The sequence below is a fragment of the Bufo gargarizans genome, chromosome 11, assembly GCF_014858855.1.
Source record: "Bufo gargarizans isolate SCDJY-AF-19 chromosome 11, ASM1485885v1, whole genome shotgun sequence".
NCBI classification, from domain to species: domain Eukaryota; kingdom Metazoa; phylum Chordata; class Amphibia; order Anura; family Bufonidae; genus Bufo; species Bufo gargarizans.
This window is the reverse complement of record NC_058090.1, coordinates 64,965,362-64,991,541: the sequence shown is the minus strand read 5'-3', so window position 1 is coordinate 64,991,541 and position 26,180 is coordinate 64,965,362. Positions and strand designations below refer to the sequence as shown.

General features: G+C 43.2%; 1 protein-coding gene across 1 annotated transcript in view; it reads left to right on the top strand.

The window, feature by feature from the left end:
* The first annotated feature begins 243 nt into the window (after positions 1–243).
* The window catches only part of AKAP6 (A-kinase anchoring protein 6), a 378,396-nt gene continuing 352,459 nt past the window's right edge, over positions 244–26,180 (top strand). Inside the window, exons 1-4 of the mRNA XM_044271267.1 lie at positions 244–257; positions 385–478; positions 1,299–1,550; positions 3,222–4,364. Coding sequence (XP_044127202.1) covers positions 244–257; positions 385–478; positions 1,299–1,550; positions 3,222–4,364 — 1,503 coding nt within the window. The remainder of the gene's footprint in view (positions 258–384; positions 479–1,298; positions 1,551–3,221; positions 4,365–26,180) is intronic.

Here is a 26,180-nt window from a genome sequence, read left to right as displayed (position 1 = left end):
TATGAATTATTAGTGTATAGAGCTGTAATATGTGTTTGTACAATAGACCTTATAATGTAAAGCTGTAGGAAAGATAAAAACGTATAAGGCATTTAGACATGGCTGATTCAACACACTGTAGCGGAAATGATCTCTACATTAATAACATAGCTTGCTCTTCAGCTACATACATTACTCTAGTGTGACTCAGTACTAATGTTACATAGTTCACAGTAATCTGTATTAGTGTTTCTTTCCACTAACATGACCAGTGAAATGTACCAGCCTCCCAGGCTGCATCTGGGTTAAGGGTCTCTCCCATCTTCTATCACATTCCCCTGGGTAAGAAATCAACTCCTAAAAATAGTCCCTGGGAGGGGCATTGAGGGACTAGCTTCACACAAGACATGGTTCAGTCAGGGCCCTTCCGACTCTGGGAAAGGCCGTAAATCCCAGGTTTGATTGGCAGACCAGGTGTGGAGTCATAAATGGTGGTCAGGTAAGATACATGTGGATTATTTTCAGTTCCTATGTCAGTTATTGTTCTAACAGTCACTGATGGAGACATGTAACTCGTTGTATTGAGACTTCATGACTGTATTTCTTTGCATTACACTTCACCATGTTGCCAGAATGAAACTCTTTTGTAGGAAATTATAATTCGCTTATAAAATGTATTTTATTTTTTTTCTGTAATCCTGCAGCTTGCATATACAGAATCTTGTACTTGTAAAAGATCAACTGAAGCTGTCTTACAGGTTGTGGGTATTTTAAAGGAGAATGTAAAGCTTTGTCTGTAAAGCCTTAGACAGTACAAGCAATTGAAGCAGCTTAGTGTGTTTGTGTGATTTAGAATCAAAATGTCCCGACAGCTGAAAGTGTAATGGCAGCTGTCTTCTTATGTCATGAATCCCGGGACACGCACAGCCAGGGGCTGCCCAACGCCATGCTTACTTTACAAAGGCAACAGCTTATTTTTATCAGAAGGAATAGCGCATTTTAGGACTAAGTTGCAAATAATTTTAGGTTTGAAACATCATTCACAATCGTGGCATTCCTTTTTGTAATTTTATTGCTGTGGTTTATTCAAGGACAGCTTGTTGTAGTCATGTTGAGGTTGTGCTGAAGTTCCTTTGTCCATATTAACAAAGGAAATAATTTAGTAAAATATGTTTTTCTAGTCAGGACATTTCAGGTACATTGCCAATATTCTATTTACTCCTGTGTTTTCATATTTTCATAAATGCCCTTTGTTTGTATCTGCTTCTTCTGCTGATTTTTTCACCTCTAATATTGATTTTCTCTCTATTATATGACAGGACATTTGTGAGGATATCTCGGATCATGTGGAACAGATCCATGCTCTGCTGGACACCGAGTTTTCCCTGAAGCTCCTGTCGTACTCTGTAAATGTGATTGTTGATATACATACAGTGCAGCTCTTGTGGCATCAGCTGCGGGTGTCTGTGCTGGTCCTGAGGGAGAGGATCCTACAAGGGCTGCAGGACAGCAACGGCAACTATACACGGCAGACGGACATCCTGCAGGCATTTACAAAGGAGGAACAAGAGGCAAGGAGTAGCACACAAACTAACCCACCCCATTCTTCAAACCTACAGAATCTACAAAGACATACCTATCCTGCCCCTGCATGCAAAATAATGGATTTTGTTCTATATTTGCATCTCTTATTAATCTTCTTTGACGCATACTAACCAACTGTTTACTCACAGCTCTCTTCTTTAAATTTAGAAGATATCTTAATACTAAAATAGTTTGTATAATCAAGTACTGAGCACTGGGAAGCTGCTAGTTTATTTTGGGACCCCCATGGCAACTTTATGCCCATGGACCAGTGCCCAAAATAATGTCTTGTCATTACAGCATCTATTTCCTAATGTAAATCATATTGCTATGATCACAGATGCCACCCTCTGACTAATGTAATAACCTTCATCCTTTATAGAATGCATATCTCAATGTAACTTTTACCAACAAATCAAAATATTCTTTCTGACTCGTTTTTTTTCACTTTTATGACCAGTACAAAAATGTCAGCGAACTTTGAGGCAGGGTAATGTTCTTCTAAGCAAGAAGGACTTTTATAGAATTCTACTTTGGAAAATGGCATTTATTATGTAGAGAAAGTTAATACAAGCTACTTACAAATGTATTGTTAGTATCCATATTGCTTCCTTTGCTGGCTGGATTCATTTTTCCATCACATTATACATTGCTGGTTTCCATGGTTATGACCACCCTGCAATCCAGCAGTGGTGGTCGTTCTTGCACTATAGGAAAAAGCGCCGTCCTCTCTGGTGGCCAGGACCATGGCACTGCACATACAATAGGCCAGCGCTTTTTCCTATATTGTGCAAGCACGACCACCACTAATGGATTGCATGGCTGGTTGTAACCATGGAAATCAGCAGCGTAAAATGTGATGGAAAAAGGAAGCAATATGGATAATAACAATATATTAGTAAGTGCCTTGTATTAACTTCCTCTACATAATAAATGCCATTTGCCAAAGTAAGACAACTCCTTTAAATGGATTTTGCTTAGGTTTATATTTAGCTAGTTATTGAAAGATATAAAGTCTGATTGCATGGGTTTCCCGTTTATACAAACACTCTTTTAAAGAGGACCTTTCACTAGAATAAAAAATCTAAACTAACTATACAGACATGGAGCGCGGCACCCAGGGATCTCCCTGCACTTACTATAATCCCTGAGCGCCGCTCCGTTCTCCCGGTATAGGCTCCGGTATCTTCAGATTTTCGGCTCAACTGGGTGGAGCCTGCTGGCGTCTCCTTCTCCCAGGCTGTAGCGCTGGTAAATCGCAGTGCTCAGCTCATAGCCTGAGAGAAAAAAAACCTCTCAGGCTATGAGCTGAGCGCTGCGATTGGCCAGCTCTACAGCCTGGGAGAAGGAGACGCCAGCAGGTTCCACCCAGTTGAGCCAAAAATCTGAAAAAAACGGAGCCTATACTGGGAGAATGGAGCGGCGCCCAGGGATAATAGTAGGTGCAGGGAGATCCCTGGGCGCCTCTCTCCATGTCAGCATACTTAGTTTAGATTTTTTTTTATTCTAGTGAAAGGTCCTCTTTAACATGAGAACAGGTACATAGTGGATGGATATAGTGAAAACATTTGGAATCAGTACACCAAGTATGTTAAGTTGATATGTTAGGGACTGATATGTATATGACAGTCCACATTTAACTCTTTTCTTTTCTTCAGGATAGGCTGGATGCTCTCACTGAAGTTGATGGCTCTGGTCAATTAACCATTAGATGCCCACCAGATTATCTCTCTCTTGATTGTGGGATTACTGCCTTTGAGTTATCAGACTACAGTCCTAGGGAGGAGGATACGCCACCTCTTCCTGCGAAGCCCTTGGAAGATTGGACATTTAACGCTATGCAACAGGAGTTTCCAGATCTGGTTAAGGGGCCAGGCTTGCTGACAGTGATTCCTAACAAAGAGATCATCCTCAATGCTGAAGTGGAACAAGATTCAGCACCTAAAATGATTGAAGAACCAGGGCAGCAGTCTCTTAAAATGTTCACTCCCAGTGAAAGCACCACACCAAAAAGACCTCTTCAGGAGAGTAGTGACCATGGAGGAGACTCCCCCACTCGTCCCTCCTTGCCAAAGAAGGGACTGTTTCTGAATGATGTGACTAACTGGGCACCAGCAGACAACCAGTCGTTCAATGAACCTCACTCTCCTTTACCAGAATGTCCCACCTCCCCCAAAATTCACTTTGGTCTTAGCTTGACTCCCACCTACTCCACAGTCCGATCATCTCTTCAAAGCCAGGTACCTGAAGATGATGTCACAAAACAAAATATAGTGGGAAGAAAGAACTGCAGTGAGGGGCACCAGTGTCTGGATAGCAGAGCATCATCCAGTAATGCTGATCATTTAAACTGCAGCACACCAAATGAAAATCAGAAAGATCAAGAGGATAACAGACTGCTTGATTCACCACCACAGAATTTAGGGACAGACAGTTGGTATGGGTCAGATGAGTTCCTAGCTTTACCGTCACATTTACACCAAGCAGACCTCCTTACCTTGCGCCTAGGTAGCCTTTCACAGCTGGTATCTCCAACTCCTGGAGAGCCCCAACCACCACTGAGGGATGTAGAGGATTGGGAGATCAGTTCAGGCTCAGAGCTTGGGCCCAGCTCTCCCCGTTGTATGTCTCCAAGTACTCCCAGTGAGATGGCATTGTATTTAAATGGCAGTGGCCGATCAACCCCACAGCCTGGTGCTCCAGCAAACAGTGTACGACAGAACAGAGCAGCACTTATACAGAGGCTAATGTGGGATATACAGAGACAGGACAATGATCGGCATGTGTGGGAAAAAATTCAGGTAAGTCACTGATCAATTCACATTTCCCATGTTGTGTTTTTGTACTGTAAGTAGAACATTTTAGCAGGTAAACACTAATTGTATAATTACAAGCTCATACAATAATAAAGCCCAAATCCTAAGTCTTTTAAACAGAAGTTGTAGGCATTTTTGAAGGGGACATTTTTGAAGGGGAGGCAATTTTCTATTTTTGCGTTTTCGTTTTTGCTCCCGTGTCTTCCCAGAGCCATAACCTTTTTAATTTTTCCATTCACATAGCTGTATGTTTTTTTGTGGGACAAGTTGTAATTTCTAATGCCACCATTTAATATTGCATAAAATATATGTGGGAAGTGGGAAAAAAGTTCCAAATGGGGTGGAATTGAAAAAAAACCCGCAATTCTGCCAGTTTTCCCCTTTTTTTTTTCATGGTTCATTATGCGGTAAAACTGCTCTTCGTTCTCCAGGTCAGTCCGAATCTGGTTTTTCTGGTTTTTCTTACATTTTGATATTGAACATTTTTATTTTTTTCGTAGCACACATAACTAGTTTTTTTGTAGTTATGTGTGCAATGCTGTGTGTATGACTTTTTGATCACTTTTAATTTAATTTGTTGTGAATCAGCCATTTTGGCGCCATAGAAACTACTATGCAGCAGCCTCCTGCCATTCTGAAGGACAGGGGCTGCCGCATACATGTCCTGGCACCCCCGATCACCACACGGGGAAGCCGGAGCATACCTAGAAGCGCGCGCTTCTGGTATTTCACGCGCTTAGATACCGTGGTCAGGTTTGACTACAACATCTGAGAGGTTAAATGCCTGTGATAAGTATTAATATCAACTTTTAAGTTTATGGTACAATACATTTTATTTGTTGCTTGTTTATTAGTACATAGATTTTTTTCATTTTTTTTTGTATGTTTTTTTATTATGGTTTCAGGTTCAGCCCAGCTAATATATGGTAAACCTACACCATTATTTTTGTGGTGGGCGCACAAATTTAGTAGTTAGTTTAATTAAAATAGTTGTGTCATCTTGCTGTTACTAAGGTGGGGTGAAACACGGTCTTGACCAACTCCCGGACGGCCGTGCATAAGAGCTATGGAAACAGCAGTAGCACAACAAGATATGTTGTTTCTGAGTTAAAAGGGTTGTCCAAGTAATTTTTATTTTATTTTTGGTAACTAACCAAAATGTAAGGGATTTTCAATTCACTTACTTAAAGGGGTTGTCTGGGTTCAGAGCTGAACCCAGACATATCCCCATCTTCACCCCTCCAGCCCTCCTGACATGAGCTCTCCCTTGCCTTGTGCTGGATAGGGCAGGGCAAGGGCTTTTTTGTTTATATTATTACACTGCTAGGCAGAGGCTTCCACCTAGCAGTGTTCCTGGTGATGTTACTGGCTCTGATGGGTGGGGTCTAGCGCTGCCCTAGCCATTTTACAGGCTAGGGCAGCGCTTAAACACGCCCATTAGTGCAGGTGATGTCACCGGGCATACTGCTAGGTGGAATCTTACGCCATGGAGAGCCCGGTACGTCACCAGATCTCCAAAAAATGTCAGGGCAAAGGAGAGCCCTGCTCATATCAGGGGGGCTGGATGGGTGAAGATAGGGATATGTCTGGGTTCACCTCTGAACCCAGACAACACCTTTAATCTCCAGTGGCCCCATTCTCCTAGTTAGCTAAGTGTCACATGACCTGTGATGTCAGCTTTCCCTGCTCTGATGGCCTTATGGGAGCATGTTTGCTCTGTGAACCAAACGTCAGTATGAAGGCTGTGCTGGTTAGAGTGACAAGCCACGCCCACCCTGCACTGCCGATCTGCTGGCTGAGCCGTCTGCCCTGTGTCTCCCCTCCCACTGGATTCTTCAGAAAAGTTTTACACATAAGACATGCTGCTGAGTATCCCAGCAGTCAGACTGCAGGCAGGGCTGCACTTTTATTTACCCCCTTTGCAGAGCAGGGGAGTGGAAGGGCAGTCTTTGTTGACACAATCACAGTTTGTTGTTACAGGACCCCACAGCTCTGCAACTGCATGTAAACTAAGGGGCCAAAACAGAACTAGGTAAATATTATTATTTTTTTGCCTAAAAGTTGCTTAGCTTATTGTTGACCATCAGGTTAACTTTTATTTTATTTTATGTAACTCGGACAAGGAAACAGCATAGCTAGCTGTGCTATGCCGTTTCTGTAGTTCTTATGCACGGCAATGAGAGCTACTGAAACAACAAACAACAACAAACAACAACATTTCCCCACTGAGGGACAATAAAGGGATTTTTTCTTCTTCTTCTTCTTCTTCTTCAACAGTGCACTGGAGTGCTCTGCTGCTTCCCGGCCAGGAGGTAGTCGGAACTTTGTCTCATCTCACCTTAGTAACGGCGAGATGAGACAACCCCTTTAACACCTAACTTCGTCATAGGGCCAGATATCATATGTAGTCATATACTTACAAGGTATGTTTACATAGCCATGCTTGCAGTTTGTGTTTCTTCATTTGTGAATGTTCCCAGGCCTTGGTGGCGCCTGCACAGAATAAGCTACAGTACTTTATAAAGGTGCCAAACACCAGTGTCTGTCTCACAGAAGCTTTCCATGCTTCTGCTCTATTCTAGAAGTAAGTTAATTTCGGTGGGTAAGCAGTTGCTGCTCTCAGTGACTCTCTCATCAGCCATTTTCTAACACATTCAAGATATCAAACATTTTTTACACTAGTAATACATGGATTCAAACTTTCAGACTGCTGTGGGAATGGATCTCTAACAAATTCAATTGTACTTATCGAATGATACAAAATATAAATATTATCCAAAACTCCAGACAAATGACATTTCCTGCTTATCTTGACAAAATGATTATGAGGATTGACTGCATTTATGGGCATACAAATTCTGAGATTGAAGACATGATTTAAGACGTGCTGTACTGTTTCATATCACCTTGTCATGGAGGATGAGGCTACCATAATTATAATCACACTACTTTAAGCGTACTTGAGTTTTCAAAAAAAAGTTTGCATAATGGTTGTACATGTTTGTGTAATCATAATTGTGAAGGAACAGTTGTTTTTTGGGCTTCCCTAATATCTTTCTCAGCCTAATTATTCCCCTCTTCAGCCTCACGGCTAGATGCATTTCTCTCACAAGCAGGGTGTGTGTCCCTTCTGTGGAATCTGCCAGCACTGTATTGCTGTGACATCCTTTTCCTTACTTTCTACTATGATTATTTTCAGCTCCGGAGCTCACAGAACAGATAGGGAGGGGAAGATCACACTTACAGAAAGGCAGGACACTTCTGTGATGTTCAGAAGCCGTGTAAAAGCAGATCTTTAATCAGGTTCAGGATCTCAGCTGGCTCTGACACGTCCCCACTTCCTCTTTGTCGTCTGCTGTGTCTCTGTTACTAGAGATGGATCTTGCCGGACAACAGGCAGTGGACTGCAAATTAGGTGGAAGTGAAACCCCTATTGGCCATGACTTTACAGCTTTTTTTCAGGTGGATGCAGGCATTTTTTTAAGTGAAGTGATTTAGAAATTTGCTAGTTACACCATTCTCTATTAAATGAAATTTTGTGAAAGTACAGTCACTCTTTTAGATATGATTCCACTGCAGTCACCGCTTCTATATTGTACTGACACCATAAGGTAGGGCATGCACGTATGTACAAACCATTGAAGTACAGACGTGGACAAAATTGTTGGTACCCTTTGGTCAATGAAAGAAAAAGTCACAATGGTCACAGAAATAACTTTAATCTGACAAAAGTAATAATAAATTAAAATTCTATAAATGTTAACCAATGAAAGTCAGACATTGTTTTTCAACCATGCTTCAACAGAATTATGTAAAAAAATAAACTCATGAAACAGGCATGGACAAAAATGATGGTACCCCTAACTTAATATTTTGTTGCGCAACCTTTTGAGGCAATCACTGCAATCAAACGCTTCCTGTAACTGTCAATGAGACATCTGCACCTCTCAGCAGGTATTTTGGCCCACTCCTCATGAGCAAACTGCTCCAGTTGTGTCCGGTTTGAAGGGTGCCTTTTCCAGACTGCATGTTTCAGCTCCTTCCAAAGATGCTCAATAGGATTGAGGTCAGGGCTCATAGAAGGCCACTTTAGAATAGTCCAATTTTTTCCTCTTAGCCATTCTTGGGTGTTTTTAGCGGTGTGTTTTGGGTCATTGTCCTGTTGCAAGACCCATGACCTGCGACTGAGACCAAGCTTTCTGACACTGGCTAGTACATTTCTCTCTAGAATTCCTTGATAGTCTTGAGATTTCATTGTACCCTGCACAGATTCAAGACACCCTGTGCCAGACGCAGCAAAGCAGCCCCAGAACATAACAGAGCCTCCTCCATGTTTCACAGTAGGGACAGTGTTCTTTTCTTGATATGCTTCATTTTTTCGTCTGTGAACATACAGCTGATGTGCCTTGGCAAAAACTTCGATTTTTGTCTCATCTGTCCACAGGACATTCTCCCAGAAGCTTTGTGGCTTGTCAACATGTAGTTTGGCATATTCCAGTCTTGCTTTTTTATGATTCGTTTTCAACAATGGTGTCCTCCTTGGTCGTCTCCCATGTAGTCCACTTTGGCTCAAACAACGACGGATGGTGCGATCTGACACTGATGTTCCTTGAGCATGAAGTTCACCTTGAATCTCTTTAGAAGTCTTTCTAGGCTCTTTTGTTACCATTCGGATTATCCGTCTCTTAGATTTGTCATCAATTTTCCTCCTGCGGCCACGTCCAGGGAGGTTGGCTACAGTCCCATGGATCTTAAACTTATGAATAATATGTGCAACTGTACTCACAGGAACATCTAGTTGCTTGGAGATGGTCTTATAGCCTTTACCTTTAACATGCTTGTCTATAATTTTCTTTCTGATCTCTTGAGACAGCTCTTTCCTTTGCTTCCTCTGGTCCATGTCGAGTGTGGTACACACCATATCACCAAACAACACAGTGATTACCTGGAGCCATATATATAGGCCCAATGGCTGATTACAAGGTTGTAGACACCTGTGATGCTAATTAGTGGACACACCTTGAATTAACATGTCCCTTTGGTCACATTATGTTCTGTGTTTTCTAGGGGTACCATCATTTTTGTCCATGCCTGTTTCATGAGTTTATTTTTTTACATAATTCTGTTGAAGCATGGTTGAAAAACAATGTCTGACTTTCATTGGTTAACATTTATAGAATTTTAATTTATTATTACTTTTGTCAGATTAAAGTTATTTCTGTGACCATTGTGACTTTTTCTTTCATTGACCAAAGGGTACCAACAATTTTGTCCACGTCTGTATATGGGCAACTTACAGCATTACTTCCTGATTTTAAAGTCAATAGAAGCTTTGTAATCTGTAAATGAACTTTAGAGTTTTGATGGAGAATGGGTGTCGAGCTCAGAGACTTCTTTCTCAGAGACCGCGACATAGAAGTGGTTTCCGGTGGGTGAAGCAGCACATCGAGTCCCCGCGCTGCTGTCGGCGGGGACTTGATGCGTGACAAGGCAGCCCGATGCCATGCAGAGGCTTCCCAATGCCCTGCACAGCATCGGGACCTCCCTTCTAAGGGTGCCGAGGAGATCCAGCCTCAGGCTGGGTCTCCTAGGCAACCTGTTTGTGTACTACTCACTGTAGTACATGAACAGGCAATAGATTACAATACAGATGTATTGTAATGCATTGCAGAGGGGATCTGACCCCCAAAAGATGAAGTCCCAGAGGTTTTTTTCTCCCAGGCTGTGAGCTGTGCGCTGCGATTGGCCAGCACTACAGCCTAGGAGGAGGAGATGCCCAGCAGAACAAGGGCAGTCTCTGCCTACTATAAACTTACTGAGCGAAGATACCGGAGGACATAACGGGAGAACGGAGCGGCGCCCAGGGATAATAGTAAGTGCAGTGAGATCCCTGGGCGCCGCTGTATATGTCAATATACTTAGTTCACAATGTTTTTCCAGGTGAAAGGTCCTCTTTAAGTTGGACACGTACACCAACAATCTGGATCCTTTATGTAGAAAAACATTTCCTAGAATCATGAGAACATTGATACAAATCTGCTCACACTACACATTTATCAACTTTCTTCCTTGTGTTCCAAACTGGATGAAATACTCCCTTTTCCTCACAAATATGCAGACTTCAGCACTAATACAGATGGTCTTGAAGAAAAACGTGTTCTAAGGCCAAGGCATTATGAAACAGTGGCAATAATACTAATCTTCACAAAGTATATACCGTATTTTTCACTTTATAAGACGCACGCTATGATAAGACGCACCCCAGATTTTAGAGTAGGAAAATAAGAAAAAAATATTCCCGTCAGACCTCATATCAGCCCACTCAAAGCCTTTTAAGAGCTCAGATTAACCCATCAGACCCTTATCAGACCTCAGATTAGCCCATCAGACCCCCATCAGGCCTCAGATTAGCCCATCAGACCCCCATCAGGCCTCAGATTAGCCCATCAGACCCCCATCAGACCTCAGATTAGCCCATCAGTACCCCCAATCAGACCTCAGATTAGCCCATGAGTAATCCCAGACTTCAGATTAGCCCATCAGAACCCCCAGACCTCAGATTAGCCCATCAGTACCCCCAGACCTCAGATCAGCCCATCAGTACCCCCAGACCTCAGAATAGCCCATCAGACCTTAGTTCAGACTAAAATAAAAAATCATCTTAACTGTACTGCGCTGCGGCTCCTCTTCAGCTGTCGCACTCCCATCTTCCCGGCCTGCGCTGCACTGTCACATGACTGCGTGCAGCGTCAGGTCATAGTACGCTCAATAAATCCTGACGGGAATATGGGAGCATGACAGCCTGAAGAGCAGCCGCGGCGCAGACTAGGGAGGGTAAGTATTACCTACGCTTGAGGCGCTTCACTCCCCGCTCCTAATACATACTAATGAGCGCTTCCATAATTAAAGTGCTCACTAGTATTTGTTTTATAACACGCAGGGACATTTTTTCCCCCACTTTTGAGGGGGGGGGGGGGAAGTTCTTCTTATAAAGCAAAAAATACATTACCTATTATTGAAATATGGTTTATCTATATGAATATATGCATAACATAATCACTCAGGTTATACTCAGGTATAATGTTGACAATGACCTTATTGCTCTCACATTTCTCCCCTCTTTTTATCATTATTCCAGGAGCTGTATAGATCTCTCTATCTCCCTATTGAAGAGTAAGACAGTTTAGAGAATCTTCCTGCTTACACAAAGTGAAAGAATACTAATTCTTGCAAGTTAGGCAGGGATGTCCCTTGTCCACCTAACATTTACCTTGACCCCCACCTACATCTCATTAACTCAGATCCCAGAATTCAGGGAATTGAGGTAGGGGCTCAGGAGATACAGGTTTCAGCCTTTGCCAATCATCTCTTACCATTCCTCCCTAATCTACGCCAAACACTGCTCCCAACCTAAATGCTGATAACTACATATGGCCCTACTTCTGGATTTATGATTAACCTAGCCAAATCTGAGGCTTTACTGTTGCGAGGCCCTACACCCCCATCCTGGGGTCATGACATTCCTATTAAATGGTCTCATACTTCCATTAAGTACCTGGGTATTAATCTTCCCAAAAATCTAAATAAACTGTACTCCATGAACATTAACTGCAAAGAAAAAAAGGGGTCAGTCAGCACATCCCTCATTTGAAGGAATTACTTCACTCTTGGCAAGCCTTTACTTTATCCTTTTCAGGAAGGGTCAACTTATCAAAACGTGTTGCTTTTCCCAAACTACTTCCATCTATCTCAAGCCAAGAAATGAAAAATGTATCTTGACTATGTTTAGGACTTTTAAATGAAAGTGTTCCCATCCACGAATCGCCCAAAAGGTAACATAGTAACATGGTTTAGAAGGCTGACAAAAGACATCTGTTTATCCTGCAATGATAGGAAGACAGAAAAAAAAACTGTGAGGTAGAAGCCAATTGTCCCCACCTAAGGGGAAAAAAATTCCTTCCTGACTCCAATCAGGCAATCAGAATAACTCCCTGGATCAACGACCCCTCTCTAGTAGCTTATAGCCTGTAATATTATTACACTCCAGAAATACATCCAGGCCCCTCTTGAATTCCTTTATTGTACTCACCATCACCACCGCCTCAGGCAGAGAGTTCCATAGTCTCACTGCTCTTACCGTAAAGAATCCTCTTCTATGTTTGTGTACAAACCTTCTTTCCTCCAGACGCAGAGGTTGTCCCCTCGTTACAGTCACAGTCCGGGGGATAAATAGATGATGGGAGATATCCCTGTACTGACCCCTGATTATTTATACATAGTTATTAGATCTCCCTTCAGTCTTTTTTCTAAAGTGAATAAACCTAATTTTGATTATCTTTGAGGGTACTGTAGTTGCCCCATTCCAGTTATTACTTTAGTTGCCCTCCTCTGAACCGTCTCCAGCTCTGCTATCTCTGCCTTGTTTACAGGAGCCCAGAACTGTACACAGTACTCCATGTGTGGTCTGACTAGCGATTTGTAAAGTGGTAGGACTATGTTCTTATCACGGGCATCTATGCCCCTTTTGATGCAACCCATTATCTTATTGGCCTTGGCAGCAGCTGCCTGACACTGGTTTTTGCAGCTTAGTTTGCTGTTCACTAAAATGCCTAGGTCCTTTTCCATGTCAGTGTTAGCCAGTGTTTTACCATTTAGTATGTACGGGTGACTTGCATTATTCCTTCCCATGTGCATAACCTTACATTTGTCAGTGTTAAACCTCATCTGCCACTTCTCTGACAAGCCTCCAATCTATCCAGATCCATCTGTAGCAGTACAGGTCCTTCAAAAAAAATTAGCATATTGTGATAAAGTTCATTGTTTTCTGTAATGTACTGATAAACATTAGACTTTCATATATTTTAGATTCATTACACACCAACTGAAGTAGTTCAAGCCTTTTATTGTTTTAATATTGATGATTTTGGCATACAGCTCATGAAAACCCAAGTTTCCTACCTAAAAAAATTAGCATATTTCATCCGACCAATAAAAGAAAAGTGTTTTTAATACAAAAAAAGTCAACCTTCAAATAATTATGTTCAGTTATGCACTCAATAATTGGTCAGGGAATCCTTTTGCAGAAATGACTGCTTCAATGCGGTGTGGCATGGAGGCAATCAGCCTGTGGCACTGCTGAGGTGTTATGGAGGCCCAGGATGCTTCGATAGCGGCCTTAAGCTCATCCAGAGTGTTGGGTCTTGCGTCTCTCAACTTTCTCTTCCCAATATCCCACAGATTCTCTATGGGGTTCAGGTCAGGAGAGTTGGCAGGCCAATTGAGCACAGTAATACCATGGTCAGTAAACCATTTACCAGTGGTTTTGGCACAGTGAGCAGGTGCCAGGTCGTGCTGAAAAATGAAATCTTCATCTCCATAAAGGTTTTCAGCAGATGGAAGCATGAAGTGCTCCAAAATCTCCTGATAGCTAGCTGCATTGACCCTGCCCTTGATAAAACACAGTGGACCAACACCAGCAGCTGACATGGCACCCCAGACCATCACTGACTGTGGGTACTTGACACTGGACTTCAGGCATTTTGGCATTTCCCTCTCCCCAGTCTTCCTCCAGACTCTGGAACCTTGATTTCCGAATGACATGCAAAATTTGCTTTCATCCGAAAAAAGTACTTTGGACCACTGAGCAACAGTCCAGTGCTGCTTCTCTGTAGCCCAGGTCAGGCGCTTCTGCCGCTGTTTCTGGTTCAAAAGTGGCTTGACCTGGGGAATGCGGCACCTGTAGCCCATTTCCTGCACACACCTGTACACGGTGGCTCTGGATGTTTCTACTTCAGACTCAGTCCACTGCTTCCGCAGGTCCCCCAAGGTCTGGAATCGGTCCTTCTCCACAATCTTCCTCAGGGTCCGGTCACCTCTTCTCGTTGTGCAGCGTTTTCTGCCACACTTTTTCCTTCCCACAGACTTCCCACTGAGGTGCCTTGATACAGCACTCTGGGAACAGTCTATTCGTTCAGAAATTTCTTTCTGTGTCTTACCCTCTTGCTTGAGGGTGTCAATGATGGCCTTCTGGACAGCAGTCAGGTCGACAGTCTTACCCATGATTGCGGTTTTGAGTAATGAACCAGGCTGGGAGTTTTTAAAAGCCTCAGGAATATTTTGCAGGTGTTTAGAGTTAATTAGCTGATTCAGATGATTAGGGTAATAGCTCGCTTAGAGAACCTTTTCATGATATGCTAATTTTTTGAGATAGGAATTTTGGGTTTTCATGAGCTGTATGCCAAAATCATCAATATTAAAACAATAAAAGGCTTGAACTACTTCAGTTGGTGTGTAATGAATCTAAAATATATGAAAGTCTAATGTTTATCAGTACATTACAGAAAATAATGAACTTTATCACAATATGCTAATTTTTTTAGAAGGACCTGTATACTGTCCTCTTCTGTGTTAATAACTTTGCACAATTTAGTGTCATCTGCAAAAATTGATATTTTACTGCGCAAGATCATAAAAAAATATATTGAAGAGAATAGGGCCCAATACTGACCCCTGAGGTACTCCACTAGTGACAAGGGCCCAATCTGAGTGTGTACCGTTAATAACCACCCTCTGTTTTCTATCACTGAGCCAGTTACTTACCCACATACAGACGTTTTCTCTCAGTCCAACCATTCTCATTTTATATACTAACCTTTTATGTGGTACAGTGTCAAATGCTTTGGAGAAGTCCAGATATACGACATCCATTGATTCGCCGCTGTCCAGTCTAGAACTTACCTCCTCATAGAAACTGATTAAATTAGTTTAACATGACTGATCCCTCATGAAGCCATGCTGGCGTTATTTTCATTGAGGTGCTCCAAGATAGCATCTCTTAGAAAACCTTCAAACAGTTTACGCACGACAGATGCTAAACTTACCGGCCTAAATAGTTTCTGGACTCTGTTTTTGTACCCTGGAAACTGGTCATACAACAAACCAGGTTTAACGGGGGACTCAGCTTCCCAGACATTCGCCTTTACAACCTAGTGGCTCACATCAGATTACTTACTGATCGTGTACACAATATCTCTACTTTCATAACCTCTTTGGACCCCCAATTCGCTAAAACCTATTCCCTCCTGTATATCCTACATGCCTCCAGGAGGTACTACCAGAGGAGATCTGTCTCAACCTCCTCTTGCCCAGCACAATCAAAACTTGACACATAATTAGATGCCAAGCTAACCTGCCATCTCACGTATCCACATTGTTGCCATTCCTAGGTAACCCTCAATTCCAGGATGGGAAAGTGCCAGGTGCTTTCAGCTGTTGGGCTCGGAGGAGAGTGAGAAGAGTCCATTACTTGCTAAAGGCCGATGGTCACATTTAGTTTCGGAGGATTCTGGGAAAAACATAATCTCCCCCCATAAACTATCTTTCCTTCCCAACAAGCCTCAAGTTATGGACAAAAATCATCTACGACACCCAAGCACATAAGAATCAAGATCTAATTGCCAACGTTTTAATATCCACAAGAGACACACCTGGTAAAATATCCAGATATTATACTTTTCTCCGACCCATCAAGCTTTGTTCTAAATCCCACATGGGAATATCCTGCTGGGCCCAGCACTTCCTGGATCTCCCATGCAAAGACATCGTAAACACATTATATAAAGTATCCCTATACCTACCTTCAGCATCATACTGGGATAAAATCACCCATAGAGTATACATCTCACCATTAAGGAACTTCCTTATGGGAAGAATACTTGACTCCTCATGTCCTAGGTGCACACAACTCGAAGGAGACTTGTACCGTTGCTTCTGGGGTTACCTTATAATTCAACAGTTTTGAAAGAGGATCGAATCAACCTAGTAAATTTTATCCCTCTTTTTCCTTTGTGGGTGATCTTTGGTCACCTAGACCCCCAGGTTTACTACTGCTCTCCTGAGGGAAAAAAAATTGTTTTTATTCTGTCTAGTGTGGCTTGAAAGACTATATTGCAGTAGTGGCTTTCCCTGCAGGCCCCGCCCTTAAGATGGTTTTAACAAAAACTGTCCCACCTATTCTGAATGGATTGGGTAGAAGCTACCCAGCACAAAGAAACCAATGTTAGCATTTTTATTACCCTGTGGGAACCATTCATTGATATCCTACCTCTTCGAAATAAAACACAAGTACTTAACTGCTTCCAGTATACCAACCCGAACCAAGCGATAGCAGGAGCACTGCCAATTAGCTAGGGTCGTGCCTTTGAAGTTTCCCTTTTCTTCCTTTTAGTGAAGTGCTCTGCTGTTACTAACTTATGTGATGATCCTGTTGGGATGGTCCACACGCCCCCACATCCTTGTGCCCTCTATCCTCCTTTGTTCCTAATCCCCATTACCCCTTTAGTTGTATATTTAATTTTATTTTCAGTCTTCTAAGCTTTTAGACTGTCTCTACTCCTCAACCTCACAGATTCTGTCAATATGCTGCTGTTGTTTCTTTGATGATCGAACTATCAATGATTATCTGTTCTCATGCCTCTCTGACAGAAGTTCCTAGGTCTATCTTCTCTCTTGTTTTTATGATTGTATGACCTATTCTGTGTATTACTTTAAGCTTGAAGACTCAAGCTTTTTTTTTTATTATTATTCTTCTGCTTAAAGGGGTTGTCACTTCAGCAAGTGGCATTTATCATGGAGAGAAAGTTAATACAGGACACTTACTAATGTATTGTGATTGTCCATATCGCCTCCTTTGCTGGCTCTATAGTGTGCAAGCACGGCCACCGCTGATGGATTGCAGGGTGGTCGTAATCATGGAAATAAGCAGTGTATAATGTGATGAAAAAATTAACCAAGTCAGCCAAGGAGGCAATATGGATAATAACAATACTTTAGTAAGTGCCTTGTATCAACTTTCTCCACATAATAAATGCTATTTGCTAAAGTGAGACATTATTTTTTTTTTCTCGATCCAATCCGCACACATCGTGTGCTGTCTGCATGCGTATGACCACATGTCCGTCCCGTAAATAAAATAGAACATGTCCTATTCTTGTCTGTTTTGAATAAGAATACATTTGCATAATGAGGCCTGCAGAAATTGCTGGATGCGCATGGTAGTTATCTGTATTTTGCTTGCATGCGGGTCTGTGAAAATCTTCTTATGTCTCAGTTATATGAAATACCCCCCACCATCTCACATAAATTTGTAAAGTTGATGAATACATCTGCACTCCTACTCTTTCATTGATTTATGCTTACAAATATACAGTCAATATTCTGCTTATCACAGTACATGCACGTCCCACATTATGGTAACAGCAGTAAAATGCAGAACTGGTAATGGGTGAATGTGTAGGCAATGGCCTCTAATAAAAATTCTATTATTATCATCCTTATTACAGCACAGTGAGAAAGCTATAATAGTTGTAAGGGTAGCAATCACAAATGAGCCCCAACCTCTGTGGCTCATAATCTACCTAGAAACAGCAAAGAACAATCAAAAGAAGTTGTGTTATGAGACATATGTCTTTATAAATGCATAAAGATAAATCATACTAGATGGAGCTGAGTCAATGTAGGCATCAAAGGTGTAACTTGAAGTTCAGCAAGCCTGCATGGGAAGGACTGTGAGTAGGATGGGAATGGTGGTAATATTCACAGCTCACAGTGAGAGTCTCCCCTATGGTCTCTTTCTTTTGGTAGTAAAGTGGCTCCTAGTTTAAGAGACAAGAGGTTCTCTGGACTTGGGCTTGGTCTGCAGGAACTTTTACATACACGTCCTCCCTCTAGCACTGTCCAGGCTAGACTCCTCTCTACTAACTAAGTCCATCACCCTCACAACCTAAACAGTTTGCCAATGTTAACCCTATATTGCCCATACATTGCTGTTACGATCTCACAATGAGTTAAGGAATTTAACGACAAATCATAACATTTAACTTGTTAACATTACATTAACTCTTTTGGTAATAGTTAACCCTTTCGCAGTAGTCTTCTGGGTTACTGCAGAAGCTCCTGGACCCCAATGTAAAATCTACAACAGTCCCCCTCACCCATCATATGCCATTTATGATGCTACAAGTGGATTCATGGGTTTGACTGTTCTATGGTGCATGAAATTCTATGGCCTTTGCCGTTGTGTGGATATGTGATTACTTCACTAATGGACAGCAATGCCCTGTGCATGAACAGTATATTGGATCTTCAATTTCCAATTGCTAACTTTATGGTACACAAGATATATCTTGTTGGTTTGAATATGGGCCATTGTGCTTTGTATCTCATCTCAGTTCAGTACTGCCAGGGTTGACCCTCCATGGCTCTGTGTGTGTGTGCGCACTGTTTGTCTAATGAGTTAACTTCCCTGCTATATATTTTCTTAGTTTGTGTGTCCTGTCCCTGGTTGTGCATCAAGTGCCCTCTGCTTTTTTTCTCCAAGTTCTGTTTTGATCTGTTCAGTTCCTGTCTGCTTGTTCTTTGATGGAGCTTATATCTGTCAGCCTGGTCTCTCCAGATTGTGTTTAGATCTGTTCTGGTTCTGTGTCTGACTTCTGACCTAGTTCCGTCTGTTATTTCCCTATGTCTGTTCCATGGATTAGTATGTACTTGTCTGATTCAGTATGTGTTTGCCTTTGATTCGCATGTACCCTGTCAGCTTGTTCTCTGCCTGGTTCTGTCTTTTGCCTGTGCCTCTGGTGCTTTGTGCTGGAGTCTAACCCCAGAGCGTGTGCTGGCAACTACACCAGGACCAGGGGAGGACTGGCAGCCTTAGTCCTGGGGGGCAAATCTAGTCAAGTGGCCCATTTTTAGCCCCGCCCATCATTAAAAGCCCCTCCTACATATAATAGGCCACTCCCAACACACACTTTACAGCTGACATTCTATAGTTGCGGCCTGTCTCTACACATCATACGGAGAGGGGAGGCCGTCCTGGCTGCACTACCTGCTTATATAACAAGCTACAGCCAGGAAGCTCCTCCGCTCTCCTCCCTACCCTGATCCTGCTCAAGGCCTGTGGTTCCCCCCACCATCTGCCACCCGCCCGTGGCCTGCTGCCCCCTTTCGTCATCCTCACCCAGTTCTGAATCCTCCTTCTGCAAATGGCAGGAGGAGGAGCCGGAGCATCTCCTCTCCTACATAGCACCACATACCTCTTACATCCAGTGATGTCACCTTTGTTGTAGACGTTCTCTTTCCTCATCTTCTCCATTCAGACCAGACCGCCATGATGATTTTTCTGCCATCTCCCTTCTCTGCAGAGATTGAGAAACAGACATTAGTTTCCTGCCACCCCCAATACTATACTGCAGAAACAGTCCCCCTGGAAATACAAACTACCACACAGATAGTGCCCCCAATACTGTACCCGCTATGCCCCCAATACTATACTGCAGAAACAGTCCGCCTGGAAATACTACTACCACACAGATAGTGCCCCCTTAAACAATTATTGGCACACAGCGCTCTAAAAAATAACTGCGCCCAGACACTAATAGTATAAAGATAAAGTCCCCCAAAAATAATTGTGCTAAGCTGATACTATGCCAGGGTGCCCCCAAAGTAACAATGCTCCCCAAAATCCCACCAATAGAAATAATTCTCTGCCAGAGCACACTTAGTAGTAATAATGCCCCTATAGTGCCCTAGTAATCATGTTCTTCATAGCCCCTAGTAGTAGTAAAGCTCCCCATAATACCCCCTAGTAGTACTAATTTTCCCTATAATATGACAGTACATGAAATACCCCCGCTTAGTGCCCGCAGTTGAGCTAATGTCCCCATAATGTATGCCAGTATAAAATACCCCTATATAGTGCCCCAGTAAATGCCCTCATACTGCTCCTCTCCCCCTTCCCCATAGTGTCCCCATAATATGCCAGTAAAAAATGCCCCTTAGTGCCCCCAGCAGATGCCCCTATAGTGCTCCTCTCCCCCACAATGTACCAGTAAAAAAATGCCCCTTCTTAGTGCCACCATATGCCCCAATAGTGCTCCACTCCCCCATAGTGCCGCTCTCCCCTATAGTGCCTTCCATAATGTGCCAGTAAAAAATGCCCCCTTAGTGCCACCAAATGCCATAGTGCCCCCCATAATGTTCCAATACAAAAGGACCCTTTAGAGCCCCCACTTCCCCATAGTGCCCCCAAATAATGCCCCTATAGTAGCACCAGATGCCCCATAGTGCTGCTCTCCCCTATAGTGCCCCCCAGAATGTGCCAATAATTAAAAATAAAGCCCCTTTAGAGCCCCCAGTTACCCCCATAGTGCTCCTCTCCCCCATGGTGCCCCCCCATAATGTGCCAGTAAGAAATGCCCCCATAGTGCCAGCTCCCCCAATAGTGCCAGCCCTCCCCCCATAGTGCCAGCTCCCCCTATAGGCCCCCCCATAGTGCCAGCTCCCCCTACAGTGCCCCCCATAGTGCCAGCTCCCCCTACAGTGCCCCCCATAGTGCCAGCTCCCCCTATAGTGTGCCCCATAGTGCCAGCTCCCCCTATAGTGCGCCCCATAGTGCCAGCTCCCCCTATAGTACCCCCCCATAGTGCCAGCCCCCCCTTATAGTACCCCCCATAGTGCCAGCTCCTCCTATAGGCCCCCCCATAGTGCCAGCTCCCCCTATAGGCCCCCCATAGTGCCAGCTCCCCCTACAGTGCCCCCCATAGTGCCAGCTCCCCCTATAGTGCGCCCCATAGTGCCAGCTCCCCTTATAGTGCACCCCATAGTGCCAGATCTCCCCCCCTATAGTGACAGATCTCCCCCCATAGTGCCAGCTCCCCCTACAGTGCCCCCCATAGTGCCAGCTCCCCCTATAGTGTGCCCCATAGTGCCAGCTCCCCTTATAGTGCACCCCATAGTGCCAGATCTCCCCCCCTATAGTGACAGATCTCCCCCCCATAGTGACAGATCTCCGCCCCCCCCATAGTGACAGATCTCCGCAAAGAAGAAAAAATAATAAAAAATACTTACCTCCATCAGCAGCGTGTGCTGCCGGCTCAGGCGTCGCGATGATAATGACGTCATCGCGCTTCCTGAGCCGGCCTCTGATAGGCTGCAGGCATTAGTGCCTGCGGCCTATCAGAAGAACAGGGGAGGGACACGCCTCTCCTTCCCCTGCCCCACAGCTCACAGCCGCCGCCGCAATTACATCCAGGGCCGCGCCGCCTGTGGAGATCGGCGGTGCGGCCCTGAAGAATAAAAAAAAATTATTTTTTTTAGACGGGCGGCCCAGCGGCCGTTTATTTAGGGAGGCCTGGGGGGCAATTGCCTCCCTGCCCCCCGGCCCAGTCCGCCCCTGACCAGGACTATACCATAAGGTAGCGGCCTGGTGGATCCCCTGCAGCAACGCCCAGATCCCTGGTTAAGGAGTGAAAACCAGGAAACCTTCAGGATAACGCCACCAGGACTAGCCCAATGTCAAACCAGCTAGATGACACAGTGGTTCCACAACCATTGTCCGTACCAATGTCACAACAGTGCCCTCTCAGAAACATGCATGTGATGTTACAGCTGTTCACATAGTTGACTGAGGCCCACTTGTAATCTCACAGCTGCTGACTTGACAGAAATACACTTGTAATGCCACAGTACCCTACCAGACAACACTATTGTGATATCACAGTAGCTTAGATGGGACAGACACCAACAATAAAGGAAATTTGTACATTTTTGTAAGGTAGAAGATCACTTGGATGCAGGGAACCTTTAGCTGTACATGTTGCATATATGATAGGTCTTCCCGTGGATTAATTTATGCCTACTGGCTGGAGTAATGGTGTGAACAATTTTGTGTGGCTGTTATTACTGCCCTGGTACTATTATGTGGTAACAGTGTGGATTATCTAGTGTGATGTCACTAGCTCTTGATACTTACAATCAAAACCAGGATTGTCTTTAGTGTTGAAGCCAGGGTAGTAATAAGAGTGTTTTGTGGTGAGGACTGACAATTCGCAGAGGCATTTGCATTGTATTTATTCCCATCATTGAGGCTCCTGAAAGGTGGGTAGCCATTACTGTAGATTTCAAAAGACTGGAACTGGAGCACTCTCCGCTATAGTACTATATGATACACCTACATTGTTGGACTGGTCCTCCAGAGTACTAGAGGATCTCTCAGTGGGCCCAGTTTATGAAGCCACAATGGACCTGAAAAAGTCCAAGAGAAAAATAGCATTTTGAGCTAATTCTCCACTAGGGTCTATGTCTTAGGTTTTGAATCAATTAGACGTTATCTATGATATAAGGGTTAGGTCCCGGGAGTAATTTCTTCTGGTGGGCCTGGTGGACGAATTCGATAGTGTACACCTACTATTAGTAGGTAGATGTATCATCAGGCATAGCTTTTACATTGTGACTCAGTATAAACAGTGGTGCTTGAAAGTTTGTGAACCCTTCAGAATTTTCTTTATTTCTGCACAAATGTGACGTAAAACTACATATGTTTTTCACACAAGTCCTAAAAGTAGATAAAGATAAAATAATTAAACAAGTGAGTCAACATCTTAGACTTGGTCATTCATTTATTGATGAAAATTATCCAATTTGGCAAAAGTATGATGCAGTTTTAGGTAAAATGTATGCAGAAATAAAGAAAATTCTGCACTGCTTTCAAGCAACTATGTAATAATATAATTTATAACAATGTTAATAATGGTTGTGCTGCAGTAAAATATGTACATGTGGTCCAATGATTTTATTTTGTGGATTGCACTGCCATCTTGTGGTCACTAGTAGTAGTAGTATTGCACATCATAGAATGAATGTGCTAAGGTTAGAATTTTCAAGTAATCATATACCAGCCAGAAATTACTTAAAGGGTTATCCAACCCCTATAATGCCCCCCAAAATGTCCAGGCACCTCATACAGGTTATACTCACCCTAGCACCCACGTCACTTCTGATACCCACACAACCGACGCTAGGTAGGCTTGTCCTCGTCGCGGCCTGCTATTGTCTGCCACCATCCATCGCTGGATTTTTTGATCCACATGATGGGGAGATGCAGTGGCGGCAATCCGGGCATCAGGAGCGACGTGGGTGCTGGGAAGTGTGGTAAGTATAACCTATATGAGGTGCCCGAGCATTTTGGGGGCCATTATAGAGGTTGGATAACCCCTTTAACTAACTGAATTGGCTTTATTTCTCCATGTCAAAGTAATACATGACAAATTAATGAATTTGACTGTATAGAGTTGATCTATATGATGTGATTCCATTCGGTCAGTTCGCTAAATTACTTGCCCCCTAGACATGTGTTAGGATGGAGCAAAACAGAATGCCTCTTAAAGGCTTCCATTTTGCATTCTGTCCTACAATTCCATTATATAACGTTATAACTCTGTTATAACGGAACCCATAATGGAATTCAATGACGCCAATGCAAACCAGCCCTTAGGGTGCGGACACATATTCAGTTTTATTGATGCAGTTTTTGAAGCAAAAGCTAGGAGTGGATTTAAAAAAAAAGTGGAGAAGTTGTATTTGCCTTTTATGCTTTCTCTCCTGTTATGATCTACACCTGATTTTGGCAGAATTTAAAAACCTGAACATATGGCAGCACCCTAAGGGGAACCTTGAGTACTAATTTAATGGCACATATGAAACATTGTTATACAATGACAATATTTTACCTTATTAAAACCAGTGGTAATTTCACAGGAATTTAAAGGGGTTATCCGAGCCTGGAAATGCCCCCCCCCCCTTCCCATATGCCCAGGGCCCTCACACTGATTCTACTTACCTGGATCCCCACTCCCTGGGCCGCTCCTGGTCCCCACACGGCCACTGCTGCGTTTCCCCATGCGCGGATAAAAACATCTGGTGTTGGGAAGGGGGTTAGCCAATGGCAGGCAGTGACGGGGACTAGCCTCCTTAGCATTTGTGGTGACGCTACTGAAGCTCATCCCTGTCACCGCCTACCATTGGCAGAATTCCCACTCCCCGTGCACGGGGAGAAGCATCAGCAGTGCGGGGACCAGGAGCAGCACGGGGAGCCAGATAAGTAGAATCAGCGTGAGGGGCCCAGGCATATGAGGCGTGAATTTCCAGGCTCGGATAACCCCTTTAACTGAATGATGCACATTTGTGATGTGACAGCAGCTTACCAGTTTGAAACCCACTTGTGCTGTCCCTGCAGTTTACAACACTTGTCATGTCATTGAAACTGACAACAGTTTACCTGAATGAAACTAAGTTGTGATTTTACAGATGTTTACCGGACAGAAAAAACGTGATGTCATAGGAGTTTACTTGGATAAAACCGAATAGTGATGTCATAGCGGCTTACCTGACATAAACACAGTTGTGATGTCTCATTAGTTTATCTAGATGAAACCCATTTGTGTTGCTGCAGCGTCTCTGAGTAAAACCCACTTGTGATGTCACTGCAGCAAATATGAGTGAAAACAACTTGTGATGTCACATCAGCTGTGACAAAAATGCATTTATGATTGCACAGTTAGCTGCCAGATTAAATGATTCTGGTGATATTGCAACACCTTACACAAAGATTAATAGCATCAGGACTAGTGTACTGTATAGTAATAGTATATTAATATCTTGCTGCTAATTTAATGACAGTGGGGTGCTAGCCATAGACCACTTCAGTCATTCCAGAAAAACCCTCACCGCTATCACACTATTATTTGTAAAATAGAAGTGGCACCCTTGCCTGCAGAGCCCTATGAAGCTGTAAAAGTTGCACATATGGTATGTCCACTCCTTGGCCCTTTAAATATCCTGGGGCCCAGAAGTAGGGATGAGCGAAGCAAGCATCAAATCCTAGATCCGAAGTCGCTTCGCTCAAAATTTTGGATTAATGCTGGATCTCCATACAACATTAAAATGTACGGCCCCCGGTGACGCAAAATTCGGCTTCGGTTCCGGAGTACCAATCGGAACCAGATCCGAATACGGATCTAAGATTTAAAATGGTTTTCCAGTTTAAAAATCAAATAACAAAGTTATTAAGGGAATAAGTGACTTCACCTCATCAGAGGCCGTACATTTTAATGCTGTATGGATGGATCTCCGTACAGCATTAATCCAAAGCTTTGGATCTAGGATTCAAAGCTTGCTTCGCTCATCACTACCCAGGAGATTTAAAGGGCATCTGTCAGATTTGAACCTGTGACACTGGCTGACCTGTTACATGTGCGCTTGGCAGCTGACGGCATCTGTGCTGGACCCATGTTCATATGTGTCTGCATTGCTGAGAATTTTTGAAATTCGTTCACACTTCGATTGTTAGGTAAAAGGTGAATTGCGTTATGGATTCCATTACCAAGGACCATAACGCAATTCTATGACGGAATGCATAACCGAATGCCTTTAGAAGCATTCTGTATATATTCCGTCATAATAGAAGTTTATGGGCTTCAAAACGGATCCACCTCACTAATTCACCTTTAACCAACAAAGTGTGAACGAATTTCATAAGTGGAAATTCGCTCATCTTTAGCTTTTAGGTTAAGCTAAGGGCTACACAACGATACTGGTCGTGGCCAGGATCACAGGGGCATCAGAGTGTAGCACTGATCCCATAGAAATGAATAGGGTCGCAGTACGAGTTGCACACGGGCAGTGACTGCGACCCCTGAATCGTAAAAAAATCCCAAAAAGCAAAAAAATATATAATAACTCCAATTCCGACTGTTAAACAACTAGATGCATCAGTCAATGATGATTGTTTTTTTAGGTGTCTCGTTTAACTGCGGGGTTAACATAAAAGAAAAAAAAATAATAGAATACAAAGCATGTCATTTTTCAAGTCTACCAGAAAATGTTATTAAGAAGTGGGCTGGTATGACTAACTCCTATTAATTGCCCTCTGAATGTTATTACATTATGCTAATACTTTATCCTAGCCAC